Source organism: Hypanus sabinus, chromosome 16 (genome assembly GCF_030144855.1).
Source record: "Hypanus sabinus isolate sHypSab1 chromosome 16, sHypSab1.hap1, whole genome shotgun sequence".
Lineage (NCBI taxonomy): Eukaryota > Metazoa > Chordata > Chondrichthyes > Myliobatiformes > Dasyatidae > Hypanus > Hypanus sabinus.
In genome coordinates, this window is record NC_082721.1 from 77,122,991 (window position 1) to 77,139,607 (window position 16,617).

The following is a 16,617-nucleotide window of genomic DNA, read 5'->3' on the forward strand; positions in this document are numbered from 1 at the left end:
AAGTGCCTGTCAGAATGAAAGGTAAAGATAATAGGTGTCGGGAAGCTTGGTTTTCATAGCAGTATAGACAGGTAGGAACAAATGAGGAGCTGCAGTATACTGTGTAAATCGTTTACACAGCAGCCACTGTGTGCTGGTGGTGAAGGGTGGCTGATGGGGTGACAATCCACTGGGTTTCTTTGTTGTTAAGTTCCTTGAGGATTAAGGTAGTACTTATTCAGGCAAGTGGAGAGTTGCACTCCTTGTGGATAATGGAAAATCACTGAGATGTCAAAAGGAGCCTCACTTGCTGCAGGATACTCAGCCTTTGACCTGCTCTTGTGGCAACTGGATGTTGATGGTGGGCACAAAGTGTGAGTAGTGCCACTGAATTCAAGGGTAAAAGCTTTGTCTCTCTCTTGTTGTCACCCCTGTGGTTTGAATGTTTTTGCCACTTTTCCAGTTAATGTCTGAATGCTGACTAGTCAGTGGTGTAGCCACCTAGCTACTTTTGACGACAAGGGCCCAGTCAAAGGACTTCATCTGCTCCTGCTTCTCTCGGAGATACCTCCAAGTATTGTTCAACATGAAGTATTTACCCATCAGCTGAGGGAGGACGACAATAGGAAAATCAGCACATGGTTTCCCTTGCTGGTGTTTGAACCAATGCATGGGGCTCAGGGTCAACCTGAGGACATCCAGAAACTCTAATAGTGACTTGGATATGGTAGTTGGGGTAGAGTTTCAAATTCTGTATCCAGCATAAACTCAGTGTGGTACGCAGTGAGGAGGGCAACAGAGTACAATAAATACTGACAGGCAGGAAGATTGAGCAGAAGTTGCTGTGGAAGTTACTACAAAGAAATATGATGAGTTACATATTGGGTAGACAGCGCATGTCAAAAGGCCCACAAAGCCATTAACTCCAACATTTAAATCATATAAAATGAAAAGAAGCATTCTGAACACCAACTTCTTGGAACACCATTGCGTTCCAAGGAACATCCAACCAGAGAAAAAAAAATCCCCTTTCTTCCCACTTCTTGCCTCCTGTTAGTCAATCTTCTGTCCCTGCTAGTATCTTTCCTGTAATACCATGGGCTCTTTTTTCATTTAGCAGTCTCAAAGCTTTCCTTGCTTGTGTTTGACCCAATTCCATAAACCTTCATGAGGTTCAGAGCCAATCTGAACACCTCAAGTGTCAGGAACTGCATAAGTGACTTGGATATTAGGGTTGGCCTAAAGCTTTCAATTCTGCAGCCAGCAGTAAACTTATTGTGGTACACAATGAGGTGGACAGTAATAGAGTATATCAATTACTGAAAGGGTAGAAGTTGCAATGGAAGTTACTACAGTTACCTCAGACATCACTCCTGCAGATGATACAACTATTATTGTCCACATTATTTAATTAATTGATGTGATGATTGACGCCAAATATGTTGTTGTATAAGTAAGAGGGGTAGGCGTAACAAGCAGCAACTTCAATCTACACCCTTTCGGTCCATTTTAAAGAATATCTTTGTTTTTTGTTGTAATTTTGTCCTATGATATCATCATTATAAATGATGCTTTTTGTTATGTTTGTACTGACCAAAATAAATTAATTTCATAATTTCATAATTTAAACTTCCAGCTACAATGGAAGGAGACAAACTCACATCTCCAGATTTTTCGTGCATGTCTCTGAATAATTATCAGCACAGTGCGATAACCAAAGAGCTATTTTGCGGTAGTTAAAAATTCCTCCTTCAAACTACCTGAAGTCCTCCATTTCATTCCTAGCTCCTGGAACCTCAGAAGCAAAACATTTTCTTTCTTGTTTTCTCCTGCCACTGGCCATGATTACAATACTGAGCTAATCATCCCTCTCCCTTGCTAATATCTATCTAAGCTAACTGGGAAAGTTCCTCAACCTGTTAACTGAAATGTAACATTTCACCTAGGTTTCCCATTCTCATATCGAGGAATGTTATCAGCTCTGCTATCCCATGGTATCATAGCGGTTAGCGATGGGGCATTCTGAGTTCAATTCTGGAGCCGTTCTGCAAGGAGTCTGTGCATGCCCTCCCCCTGGAGTGCATGGATTTTCCCCGAGTGTTCTGGTTTCCTCCCACAGTCCAAAGACATACCCGGTAGGTTCACTGGTAAATTGCTCCGTGATTAGATTAGGGTTAATCAGGGTTGTAGGGTTGCTGGGGCAGCATGGCTTGAATGGCCTTTATGAGATACTGTACGTCACTGATAATAAACCTGATTCTGCAGTTAAAGGCAGATCATGCAGACACCACACAAATGGCACCCAAAATCAGGACTGAATCCAGCTGCCTGGAGCAGTAAGGCAGACCCTCGACAAGCTATGCCCCTGTTTTGCTCCAGTCCCTGGTCGTTACTACATGGCATGTTTAATGCATGCAACAAAAGAAATTACACCGCCAGGTATGACCGGTTGAAGTAGGTCAGTTTATTCCACACTAAAATAGCACATACAATACACTCTCCTGTGACTGCACCAAATGGAGAGGCATAACTGCGAAAGCAAAGGTACAAATGAACATTGTACACTAGTCTTTGCCATTCAAGTCCTGAGCTATGCCTAGTATCAAGCAACGTAGAGCATCTGTCTCTTTGAATTGGTAACCCCACAGGAATAGTGCATCATCTATCGGACAACTTTAATTCATCATCAATGACTCTGTTTCAACAAGACCTGAGCTTTTATGGAGTTAATATCCTGATTGATGCAGCGCTTCATCCAACATGTCCTGAAATGGGCAGGGAATGGATTGTTTAGATTGTCAGCAGATGCGCTGTAGGGCCTGTTCCTGTGCTGTACTGTTCTCTGGTCTAACTGTGGTGACCTGAGCAACAAACAGAGAGACTTCTATCGAACCGCATGTCCGTACACCCAGCTGGGAGAGGTGACAAACCAAAGAAAAGCCTGGAGTCCCATCACAGAGCCCTTGCACTACAATACAGTTAGATAGACAATACCAGGGCTTTTATTTTTTAACCTGGCAAAGATGTTGTGTTTGACATGTCACCAGATCATACCTAACTGTGTTGCATGTCGCACGCCATCATAAGGACTGAGTGTGTTTTTTTCCACAGCTAGGCAACAGGTCTACCCTGGGTGAGATCCTGACTGTGGGCTGGCTTCCAACAGTTCACAGGAGTTCTCAAACTTGAGAAGCAGGGACATCTGAACTAAGACTCAAGCATGTCCAAGCAGAGATACAAGGTGGAGACAGCAGTTCCTTGGTCAGCTGCCAGCTGGCTCTATCCATCTGAATAGATCCTCTTTCCATGCCCAGGACAAGCTTTGGCTAGTAAAAGGAACTGGCAAGGGTGGTTGGCAGATGTCAGCAACATCAATGTAGGGGAGGAGGAACCCTGCAGTGCACATATGTGGAAGAGAACCATGGATAAAATAAACGCAAGAGAAGAAATGCAATGCTGTGAGTCACAGGTATTTCAGAAAATAAAAAAGAAACTGGGAGCCTTGGAGGTCACAATGACCTTTGAAGGCCAAGAGCAGCCCAACTTTGGGAGGCAAACAAAGCCAAGAATATGTGGAGTAGCCCCGAACCTGTAGCTGAGAGCAGGAATTTCCAATGTAAATATGGTGGAATCCATAGGTTGGTACCTCCAGCAACCGTTGCTTACCCCCAAGTTCGTACAATCCCTCATGCAGATGGCAAGGATAGCCCAACTTTGCTGACAATCTACCTTGCTCTGGTCTCATGCCCAATCAACAGCCCTCCGCTTTAAGGACAGGAATATTCGTACATCATTATGGGTGGTTATGGTCTGTGGACTCCCTTCTCCCAGAGTTGGACTTCCTAGGAAGAAGACTGAAGAAAGGTGAGCCAGTGGGGTGGGAGGAATATGAGCTCTGGAGCAATTCTTGGTCTCCTTGCTGTGAAATGCAAGATGCTTGGACATCCTTCCTGCTTCATTAATGAGCAATGAGCTCTTGCAGTAAATCCTAGACCTGCCCTTTGCAAGCTAGTATTTAATGGAATTCTGCCATTGTGCATTTCCTTGATCAGCGCAAATAAAATCTCCCTCCACGTTGCTCAATTCACCCAGCCAGTGGAACCTAGGCACTCTTTTCCCAGTTCAGGAGCCAATGACAATCTCATTCCATCCATCCGAGCTACTAAGAATCAAGGACACATTCTTCCTCTTAATAATTTTATGCTACATCCCCCTTTAAAAAACCTCCTCATTCTCCTCCATTCTTCCTCACTAAATCTCTTTTTCTTACCCACTCTTGATTCCTTCCACCCTACAATCCCACCTACCCTCCCAGACCCCAGCCACCTTGCCGTCAGGAGGTCACTTACTTGATGTTCTCCAGCCGGCTGGAGTCTGGTTTCAGAGAGCTGTTGCTCCGGACCATCTTGTGCAGCGTGATCATGAGGAAGACCAGGTTCATCTGCAGGATGGAAACCATACCAAGTCATACTCGGACTGATCAATAGCGCAATGAAAGAAGGTATAAAGTCAGCGGAAGCGCAATTACATACAGAGCAGAGGCTGTCTGGGTTTTATGTGCATTAACTGAGGACCCTTGAAAGAACATACAACGCAGTCAGGAACTTGCTTTTAATAATAACTCTAAACCAAATCCTGCTCCGTCTGTTGAATGATTTGGCAAGTTGAGATTTAATTAAAAAAATAAACCTGCATCACATCTCCTGGAATTCAGGGCTGGCTTCCCGATTACTATCCTTGGATCCAAGCTCTCAGGACAAGGTTGACACTCCAGTACAGTACTGATGGAGTACAGTACTGATGGAGTACTGTACTGATGGAGTACAGTACTGATGGAGTACAGTACTGATGGAGTACTGTACTGATGGAGTACAGTACTGATGGAGTACAGTACTGATGGAGTACTGTACTGATGGAGTACAGTACTGATGGAGTACTGTACTGATGGAGTACAGTACTGATGGAGTACTGTACTGATGGAGTACTGTACTGATGGAGTACAGTACTGATGGAGTACTGTACTGATGGAGTACAGTACTGATGGAGTACTGTACTGATGGAGTACAGTACTGATGGAGTACTGTACTGATGGAGTACTGTACTGATGGAGTACAGTACTGATGGAGTACTGTACTGATGGAGTACAGTACTGATGGAGTACAGTACTGATGGAGTACTGTACTGATGGAGTACAGTACTGATGGAGTACAGTACTGATGGAGTACTGTACTGATGGAGTACAGTACTGATGGAGTACAGTACTGATGGAGTACAGTACTGATGGAGTACTGTACTGATGGAGTACTGTTTTAAGTACCCTTTGCATGTGGATTCCCAAATGATCTCCGGATATTCAGTTATTTCACTTTGATTGATCAGAGCATTTCTCGTGATCTGGACAATAATTCTTTCTACAAACACCGTCAGAAACAGACTGCCAAGCAACATATCTCCAGCTGAGAATGGTGTGAAACTCAAAGATGAAAGGGGTTAATGGCATTGCCATGCATCTGGTTCCCTTGTTTTTCCAAGTAATGGAGGTCATGGGTTTGGGACGTGTTGTTGGAGAAGCCTTGAAGCTATGCTGTAATGCAGCGTTGCGCTGCATCCTGTAGACGGTCCATGTTACAATCAAGAAACCTCTGCTGTGAAGGTAGGGGCTATTCAAATGACTAGATAACTTCAAATAAATATCCACACATTCGACAGGCAAGTATGAATACACAAACATACACAATAAAGGCCTATGAGTGCCTTAACACAGATCCACTATGAAGCTGGCCAAGCACCATTATCCAAACTTACCATTATAACAAAGGACACAGGTCCAATGAAACTCCAGATGAAATAGTTGTCCACTCGCAGCCAGCATCTGTGTGTTTTGGAGGTTTGGAGGTGGGGTGGTGGGGGGATTGGATGACGAGAATTAGGAGGAACAAATGAAAAAGTGGAGTGGAAAAGGAAAAAGGAATGGACATTGAGAGGAAAAGCATTGTGGAGATGATAAATAGAGGAGGAAAGCAGAGAGAAAGCATTAGCCCAGTGTGTTAGATGGAGTGAAACATAATGTTAGTGATAAATGTGCCACAGTCAGCCTCATTCACTGCCCCTTCACTGGTGATGGATATCCTGTCTTAAATATCAACTGTGACAGGGCGCAGAGGCATTTATCACTGAAATAAAACATTGAAACAAAGCTTAGCACTTGCCAATGGTCTGAAGCTTAGAGGGGCACATTACTCAGGAACTTGACTGGTTTAGTGCAAAGTACTAAATCCATAAGGCTGGGAGCTTTGTAGCTTAAACCAACCCCTCTGTAAACTAATCCAATCCAGTAAAGAAAAACTACAGTTGCTGGAAATAAAAACAGAAAATGCTGGAAACACTCAGCAGGTCAAGCAGCTTCTGTGGAGAGAGAACCAGATGTTTCAGGTTTCAGTTCTGAGATCCTCTGAGCCAATGTCAGCTCTGATATGATTGAATGACAGTAGGTCTGAACTTCCTACTGTGAATTCCCATGTACTGTATGTATAAATATCAGATTTAATCCCATCTGCAATTTAAAATTATGTATTTTCTCCTTACTTTATGCATTTCCACTGGAAGTTCCAGTCTCCGTGTGCATAATCGAAACAAAAGCTGTTTCCCCTTTTACCAATGCTACCTGACCTGCTGAGGGTTACCAACAATTTCTGTTTTTATGGCCTGTCTCAAAGCAATGCTGATTGGTATTCCTCCAAAACGAGACAATACTGCCTGAGTGACTATTACCAAACAAAATCTGCTTCATGAAGCTATTAGTACGGATGTTTAAAAGGGAAATTGAACATAAACAGTTTTAGGGGCTATATTATACAAAGAGATCAGGGAGACAGCTGAACATCTCTCTTTCCTTTTGTTCACTGTCTGGGATCTACAGTTTTCTATCACATGGATACTCATTGACAGTATATATCAGGAGCAACCTTGCGGCTGAAGGGCAAAATAAAATCTTCCAATACACATTTAATGCACACCAATTACCCATGCTGTGCCTCCTTCACAAATATCTGCTCTACTTAACAATTTTTGGAGCTTTATGGACAAAGCTATTTCAAAAGCTAAATATTACTGAAGTCCCCACAACACTTTCGCTGTTGCCATGGCAAACTGCAATCTTGACTATTATTGAAGGACAAATTTCATTCTGATAAGTGGCTGTTTTCAGTGATTCTCAAAAAGGGCCACAGACTGAATGATTATCAAAGTACCAAAACACTCTTTAAAGGAACATTTCTGAAAATCAGCAGGATGTGAACAATCAGCTTCCATTACATACATACAGACTGGAATCCTTAGGAGAAATATATAAAATAAGGAGTGAATGTGTTATCTTGGAATGCAGATCAAATTAAATCTCTTCTTTGTTCAAAATGTAGAACTAGGAGTCGGAGTAGGCTGCTTGGTCCCTTCAGTCTGAACTAGATCCCCATCTCCTCTGATAATAACCTCAAAACCTGCCCCCACATATCCTCTTCTGCTTTAAAAACATTCAAATATTCAACTACCACTGCTCTTAAAGGAAGGGAGATCCAATTACTTAAACCCCAAGAGAAATACAAATCTTACTTGTTCGTGTTTTTTTTTAAATAGGTGGCCTATTTGAAACAATGATTCCCAATCCCACACTCTCCTGTTAATGGAAATATCCTCTTCACATTCAAAGTTCAAATTTCAAAGTATACTTATTAGCAAAGTACCTATACTGTATACAAGCTTGAGATTTGTCTCCTTACAGGCAGCCACTAAACAACTAAACCCAACAGAACCCGATTGTGAAAAAAAACCTGTCAAACACCCAGTGTGCAAAAAAATGGTGCAAACAATAAAAGTAAGCAAGTAACATTCAGAACTGAAGTTCACAAAAGTAAGTCCATAGCTGTCATCCTCTATCTTCAATCATGCATCTTATCTCGGTTACAAGCCTGATCTGCCCAGTCTTTCCTCAACAGGTGACTCACCTAATCCAGGTACTAGTCTCATTAGCCTTCTTTTGCCCTTCGATGAATTAACTTCATTAAAAAAGGAGACCAAATACTGCAAATAAGGAGACCAATTCCGAACACAACACTGCATGTGGTCTGACTAATGCTCTGTCCAACCGAAGCATAATCTGTCTGCATTTTCAGTTGTTCCGCCAATAATCGATTTGCAGAAGATATGAATACAGAAGTAAATGCCTGCTGGTAAGATTAATCACAGTGAACCATTCAATTTTTCTGCAGCAGAATAGAGCATCTCCGAAGGAATAGCCTTCAGGATGACCTGTGGGTGAAAGGTCAATTTTAAGGGTGAAATCAAGGGAACATGAACTTCCAGTGAAAGTAAACAGAAGAAATTATTTTACAAATATGTTGGAGCAGGGATTTCTTTGTCATAGGAAGTGGCTGGGGACAAAACCCAACATTTGCTTCTCTTTCCATTTTTTTTCATTTCTTAAAAAAAAACTGTACCCTCCATGTTTTTGGCAAGGCTGTTTTCTATCAACCAGTCTGATCCTGCAAATGGTGTTGGTCACTTTCCTGAACCACTGCCAGCAGTTTCACTCTTTGTGGCTCAGCTAATCATGAGAGTTGTTCAGATGGGTGTGGGACAAGAGTTGAGTACAAGTTGGATGAGGTATGAATATACTGTACATCCTTTTCCCCCAAAGTGCATTGGCGAATCATTTGGGAATGTGCAAGGCACTCAAATCTCTTCTCAAATCACCATTAAGGGATTTAAATAGTGGATTATTAGCCCAGTAACAAAATAATTTCCTAATCGTACCCCAGTGTGAAAGAAACATTACCTTTGGGAAGTCCATAAGCTTTATTTAAACATAGTGTTGAATCAGAATATGATGATCATCACAATTCCTCTTGTGAGTTAAAACTACTGGAATGGATCCAGAGTTTGACTGAAATATCTGAATAACAATCAAGGTCAGGATTTCAATCCATTATGTGGGAAGCAGAATAGGTTTCTTAAAAAACTGCTTTACATCACTGCAATAATTTCACAGTTCGTTGACACCTGACAGGAGATGAGGCTTTCTGCAATGTAATGGGATTGCTCAGATTTCATATCAAGGAAGCAGCAACCGGCCCGACTGGTCAACATTAGTGTCACTCAGCATCAGCCTCCTACCACACCCACACATACTCATTTGCCCCAAAGTTCACGTCTTTTTATTCTGTTCTCCCTCCAGGTACTACTACCTGCTGTTTACCTCAACAGCAGCCAATTCCACAGTACATTGCAGGCTGGGTCCTCCCAAATTTCTTGTTAAGTTTAGTGATAGCAATCTCATATGAAGGGCTTTCGTGTTTCAGATTCACATTCTTTCAAGCCGTCGAGAACTTTCAACAGGTCTTTGTTCTATCTTCTTTTCAATAGTAGTATCATTCTTCATAGTTTTCCTGATATATACCCAATACCAACTTTGTACTTATCTATTCCCACTTATTTATTTAATTAAATCTAATTACTTAATCATTGACAATCAATTTAATCAATTCCTTCTATCGTTCTATGCATACAAATCCTATTTCTTTAACTACTTTGTGTCAGAATGCTCAACCTTTGATATAATAGCAGTTCATTCAATTTCACTTACGCCTTCTCAGTTCCATAGCTCCTGTAGTCTATTGCTGCTGAGATTCCCACCACCAGTGCTGGGAAGCAGTAACCACAAAGGTAATAGTACTTCTTCCTGGAGTACTCGCTCTCAAAGACCTCAACAAGCATGAGGTAGAGATGGACGCCCTCAAGGCACATCCAGGAGAAGGCAGCCAGAAAGAAGAAATGGAGGAAGCCTGCAATTATTGGACACACAACCTGAAAAAGAGAAACAAGGCAAGTGAAATTAAAACCTGGGATTGTGTGTGGGGGGGGGGGGGGGGGGAATAGCAACTGGCATTCAAATTAGGAGCAGGATTGAAGTATTTTTGGAAGAAATAGCAACTGGGAGTATGACTGACTTGAGTTGGAACACAGCTCCCTGACTGATATCAATATCTAGATTGAAACTGATTGGAAATGAAACCTGAACCAGTTAGAAATTGGGTTGAAGCTGAGATTTAGCTAGGAAGCTTGTTGTGGATTTGAACTGGAGATTGAGGTGTGAACTAGGCCTGACGTTGCACATGATCAGATGTGTCATATTATGAGATTTGTACAACAACAATGATAGCGATTACAAATAATGAAGACAGTATTTGTATTTCCATTATGCTAAAGCTTGGAGGGTGGCCCGTTCTGAATTGTGTGTTGAAGAGCTTGAACATATAATGAAGTGGACTGGTGGCCCAAACAAATTTAAAATGAGATTAATGCATTCTGATCCAAAAGCTTTCCAACTCCTAATCCCAGAAAGAACAAACATTCCCACCACCAGTGTTGGATGCACAATTGAAGAAGCATGCATATAAGATTTCATCCTTTAGTATACTTGCCAACTGGACACGACACATTGCAACCTCCGGTAGACTGCACAGAAAAGGTCCATCTCTCTTGACCAGCTCCTGCTAAAACTTATGTTGTGTTTGACTCTTATTCCATTTTTCCTTACCTAATTAAAAAAAACCCTGTTCATATACTGACAACTTTCCATTAAATTGATTTGTACTGCTCCTAGGTAATGAATTATATTTGAGTTTCCTACATGTTTGTGTGTGAGCTCCATCTTCCATTCATATTGCTTTTAGTCTTCCCGATAAGACTCAGTAATTTTAAAGAAACTCTGCCATGGATGGTCCATGCCTGGTTGCAAAAGATAGAGGGTTGGGCATAGCGCCAGCCATGCCATCCTGTAAAAACCCAGAGCTGCAGATATGCCAACAGAACCTCCAAAGACCTAATCACTGGGACAGGAAGGATCTTTGGCTTGCAGACGCAAGATGGTTTACAATTGGGGACAAATTGAAAGACTGGCCCAGGACTGAAGATTATGGCGGGCTACTGTCAGCAGCCTATGCTCTCCCTGGCTCAGGAAGAAGAATAATTTTAAAGACCTTAGTGTGACAAGAGTCCTTGGCGAGAATGGACCCAAATTTGGACCCAAATTCTGGAATATCCAAAGCAAGGATGGAAACACTGTATCAAACTGGATCAAGAACGGAGCACAAAACAAATATGAGATGAAACCACTAGCAGGGCTTATATTTGAACGCTGAACCTCAGTTCAAGCGCTCTTTAAATACTCAATTCTTGGCACCAAAACATGATTATCAATTAGTGGGACTGTCCTGAGCCCTTAAAGTGGCCACACCAGTTAACCATACTCTGGAGAATTCAAGCATTTTAATCCCAGAAACTGGGGCGGTTGGGAGTGTCTCGAAACAGGTCCCGTTCCTCTACAGCTGGCTCCTGACAGCCCTGGCTGCTCAAGGAGGATGTGATGGTAGTCGTAGGTAAGAGCTGGATCCAAGATGTCTTTTTCAGGCAATCAGCATCTCACCTCCCAGTCCATGAAGTACTGCTGAACACCCCGAACAGTACGTGAGTCCAACGGTCTTCTCACTGTGAAGAGCTGCTCCCCATCGACAAACCTGCGCAGCGACAATGCTGACGGTGGTGGGGCTAAGGGGCTGGTGCAGACAGGTTTCAATTTGGAAGTGTGGAAAGTGGGATTGACCTTGAGAGACTTGGGGAACTGCAAAGTGTCAGCTGCCAGGTTTACTTTCCTGAGAATCTTGAAGGGTCCAATAAACCTGGATGCCAATTTCCTAGACTCCACTCGGAGAGGCAAACTCTGAGTTGACAGGCAAGCCCGCTGCCCAGGCTGCAAAACTTGTCTGTCTTCTCTTGTGGTTAGCTTTTACTTCAGCCTTCCGGTAGATGCTAACAAAATCTCCCTTGCCCTAGTCCATCTCTTCTTGCAGTGTTGGGCGAGATCTTTGGCTGCAGAAACCTAACTTTGGTCTCCTGCTTAGGGAAGAGTGGTGGAGGATAGCCAAATTGGCATTTGAAAGGGAACATCTTCTGCACCAAATACGGTAAAGTGCGGTGGGTGACATTTGCCACACCAAATAGTCGTTCCACTCGTCTGGTCTTTCAGAGGCTAGGCACCTTGGGGTGCATTCCATTTCTTGGTTCACTCGCTCCATCTGGCTGTTGGACTATGAGTGAAACCCAGGGGAAAGACTCGCTGTTGCCCCAATCAGTTTACAAAATGCCCTCCAGAAACGTGATGCGAATTGTGAACTGCATTATGACACAATTTCCACCAGAAAACCATGGATCTTGAAGACCTGGTGCAGGACAATTTCAGCTCTCCCTACTGCAGATGGTAGACAGTCCCAGGCGATGAATTTGCAGGCCTCTGGGAAAAACGATTCACAATTACCGTGGTAACAGTTTTCCCTTTGGAAGCAGGAAGACCCGTGACAAGGTCCACGGAGATGTGAGCCCATGGTCTGAACAGAACAGGCAGCCCTTGAAATAGGACACGGGACTCCTTGTCCCAGGCACACACCTTGCATGCCTGCACATACTTCCTTCATCATTCTGGGTCAGCAGCACCTCCTCTCGATAAACTCCAGTGTCCTGGCAATTCCTGGGTGAGTGGTAATTCTCGATGCACGTCCCCGTTAGAGTACCTGGAACCGGATGGAACTTGGAATGAACAGCTGACTCAGAGGATCGTTCTCGGGAAGCTCCCCTTGTGCTTGGGCGCTGTGAACAAGAGTGTCAATTCTCCAGTGAACTGATGCTACCACCTTGGCTTGGTGCAAAATGGTGGTAGGCTACTCTTTGTGTTCCAATTTGTCAAACTGACGGGATAAGGCATCTGATTCTTTGACCCCAGTCGAAGGGTCAGGATGAAATTAAGAGGTTAAAAAACAAAAATCATCTGACCTGCCTGGAATTCAGCCTTCTGGTGTCCTGAATGTAAGCCAGGTTCTTGTAGTCTGTCCAAATGATAAAAGGGTTCGTGGCCCTCTCTAGCCAGTGCCACCATTCCTTGAAAGCTAACTTAACTGCAAGAAGGTCTCAATTCCTGATGTCATAGTACACCTTTGCCAGGGATAGCTGCCTGGAAAAGAAAGCACACGGATGTAGTTTATAGTCCAAAGGTGTCCACTGATCAACACTGCACTCACTACAACGTCCAAGGTGTCCACCTCCACGATGAAGGGAAGGTCAGGGTTAGGTGCAACCGAAATGGGAGCTGTTGTGAACTTCTGTTTGAACACTGCAAAGGCACCTTCTACTTTGGTAGTCCAAACAAAAGGGTCTGTGGATCTCTTAGCAGAGTTGCCGCTGAGCTGAATTTTTTTGATGAACTTCCGGTAAAAGTTGGAAAATCCCGTGAATTGCTGGACTTGTTTCACGCTGGATGATTCTGGCAGATCTCTGACTACCTACATCTTACTAGGGTCCATCTTGAGACACCCATGAGAGGTGACGAAGCCCAAAAATTAAATGGTAGTTATATGAAAATCTGACTTCTTTAGCTTGATGTAAAGTTCACGATGAAGAATCCTCTTTGGGGTGTCTCTGATGTGAGCAATGTGCTCCTCCATGGACTTCGGGAAAATTAGGATCTTGTCCAAGAAGACGCAGGCGTACTTATGGAGAACATCCTGGAGCACGTCACTTACAAAGGCCTGGAGAACTCCTGACACATTCACAAAGCCAAAGGGCATGACCAGGTACTCATAATGCCCTGACAGTGTGTTGAATGCTGTCTTCCACTTGTCACCTTCCTTTATGTGAACCAGGTCAGAATCAGAATCAGATTCATTACCACCAGCATGTGACGTGAAATTTGTTAATTTAGCAGCAGCAGTTCAATGCAGTACATAATCCAGCAGAGAGAAAAAAAACAAATAAACTGAAACATAATAGTAAATAAACAAGAAAAAAAATTGCGTATATTGAATAGATTTTTTTTTAAATGCAAAAAACTTAAATACTGTATATTAAAAAAAGTGAGGTAGTGTCCAAAGATTCACTGGCCAGTTAGGAATCAGATGGCAGAGGGGAAGGAGCTGTTCCTGAATTTCTGAGTGTGTGCCTTCAGGCTTCTGTATCTCCTACCTGATGGTAACAGTGAGAAAAGGGTATGCCCTGGGTGCTGGAGGTCTTTAATAATGGACGCTGCCTTTCTGAGACACGGCTCCCTGAAGATGTCTTGGGTACTGTGTAGGCTAGTACCCAAGATGGAGCTGACTAGATTTACAACCTTCTGCAGCTTCTTTCGGTCCTGTGCAGTAGCCCCTCCACACCAGACAGTGATGCAGCCTGTCAGAATGCTCTCCATGGTGCAACTATAGAAGTTTTTGAGTGTATTAAATCTCTTCAAACCCCTAATAAAGCATAGCCGCTGTACGCATATCACAAGTCTCAGTTTGAGAGTACTCCTGTGGCTTGGAGAATCTTGAGGGCAGTTTTCAGGAGTGGAAGAGGGTAACGATTCTTGACTGTTATGCGATTCAGTCTTCTTTAATCAATGCATGGCCGCAGGCTCCTGTCCTCCTTCTGCACAAAGAAGAAACCAGAATCGGCTGGAGAGGTAGTGGGCTAAATGAATCCCAGGGCATCAGCCTCCTTTATATACCCCTCCAGAGCATTTCTCTCCAGGCCTGACACCATGTATAATTTACCCAGCGGAGGAGAAGCACCAGGCAGTAGATCTATTGCACAGTCATACGGTCAATGCGTGGAAAAACCAAGGCCTTTCCCTTAGTGAAGATCTCTTCCAAAACCTTGTAGACAGAAGGGATTTCTACCAGCTTGGGTGTTGCAATTACCTGCGACTCCTCCATATCTCCACAAGAGTCTTTAGTGAAAATAGAGGTCAAATCACAGTTCAAATCCTTGTCCATCTCTTCAGACATTGGCAGGAGTGGCAACGACTTTGACTCTGACACCGGAACCTCTCATCGGTGGAGATTCTTATGTGGCCGGTTTGCATGGTTTCGACTGAATCCTCAGTAGGAGACGGGCTGGTCATGGTCAGAGATCAGGGGATGGAACTGCAATGTGTTGAGGCCAGCCTCAGGCTAGCCCTCTTTGACCTCTTGATGTTGTTCCACTTACACTCTGCCAGACGATTATCGAGGTGAACGTATTTGTAGATCAGAACCTCTAAGTCTTCGGTTGGTTTTCCCAAGGCGAGAGCATCCTTCAGTTCATCTTGGAGCCCATGGCCACTCTCTTGGGTCGAGGTCTGAAATTTGATTGCGTAGTCGGCTGCTGATCTTCCACAGGTCAAATCTTCATCAGGTGGTCTGAGGCTTGGCTGGCGCCAGCGGAGTGACGGAACAACTTCCTCATGGTGGCCATGAATTCCTCTGAATCTGAGCAAGTCTCTGACTTGCATTCCCAACGTGCGGTGGCCCAGGTCAGTGCTCTTCTTGCAAAAAGAGAGATAATGAAGGCCACCTCTCTGCTCTTTGAAGGGAACCGTGATGGCTGGAGTTCAAATCCTAATGAGCATTGGATGAGGAAGCCACTGCAAGAAGCTGGGTCGCCATCGAATTTCTCTGAGGTTGGAAGATGGACTGGCTCCGCAGATTGACCAGCAGCCTGACCTGAGCAACTCTGGCTTCCTCCCTGCGATAGTTGGCACATAGTGACCTGGAGGTCATGCATTTCCAGACTCTGTTTTGAAATGTTTGCTCTGTTGCTGGCCACAGCTGACAAAAAGCCCCAATATCCTGCTGGGCCCATGTTGGCTCAATCATACCATGACGAAAGTCCTTGATGATGATGGCTTAGACCCACATGCTGGAGTATCTGAAGCAAGGATTGAGACATGGCAGCACAACTGGATTGAGAGCAGAGTGCAAAACAAACGCTAGACAAAATTATCAGAAGGGCTTACAACTGCGTGCAGAACCTCAGTTCTATTTTAAGATGGCACCGCGTACGGCGACCGTGTTGCAAGCTCTGTTCCAAATCTACAGTATACTATTAATTTCTACAACTTCTTAGCATTTTCTGTTTGTAGCTGAAAGTCCTATCACATCAGAAAGGATTGTTATGTGGTTGGCAACAATGAATATAGAATTGAGTCAGGTTTTATAAACAAACATAAACATTGATTAAGCTCTGCTCAACAAAAGTGAAAAGTAAACAAAGAACTAACCTAACAGTAAGTTAACTGCTATATGGCAATTTAACAAACAGCCAAACTCTGGAATAGTTCTTAAAGTGGTAAATTCGAACACAGTCTTAAAGTAGTAAATTCGCAAGTCCAAGTGATTTAGACAGTCAGTAAGGAGAGACTTCCCTGAAAACTGGTTTCTTTGATGACGTGATGTTACTGCTAATCCCAGCTGAGAGATGCCTGGTCCAAAAGATTCATGACGAGGGAAATAAAACGGATTAAAGGAGCTGATCTTTTTGTTGGAGGGTGAACACTGCACAAACCTTCCTGATCTTGCAGGAGTTATCGCAGATGCAGGCCACTATTCCTGAATGAAGATTCAATAAGGTTGACCCTTTACAAACCGCCAAATTACACCAACTTTACTCAAACCTTCGGGTTCCCGTACTTTGGTAAGGTCTTCACTCTCCAATACTAGACTGTAAAGGTAAAACAATGGTGCAACAAACAAGGACTGGCAGCGATTGGTGAAACTGCCAGCAACAATCTTTGCACATTAA

At 43.5% G+C, this 16,617-nt stretch overlaps 1 protein-coding gene across 1 annotated transcript in view; it reads right to left on the minus strand.

Annotated features, from left to right (window-relative positions):
* The window catches only part of LOC132406466 (adhesion G protein-coupled receptor L1-like), a 693,646-nt gene that overhangs the window by 54,370 nt on the left and 622,659 nt on the right, over positions 1–16,617 (minus strand). The window contains exons 17-19 of the mRNA XM_059992184.1: positions 9,617–9,837; positions 5,785–5,851; positions 4,329–4,420 (exon numbers count right to left, since the gene is read on the minus strand). Coding sequence (XP_059848167.1) covers positions 4,329–4,420; positions 5,785–5,851; positions 9,617–9,837 — 380 coding nt within the window. The remainder of the gene's footprint in view (positions 1–4,328; positions 4,421–5,784; positions 5,852–9,616; positions 9,838–16,617) is intronic.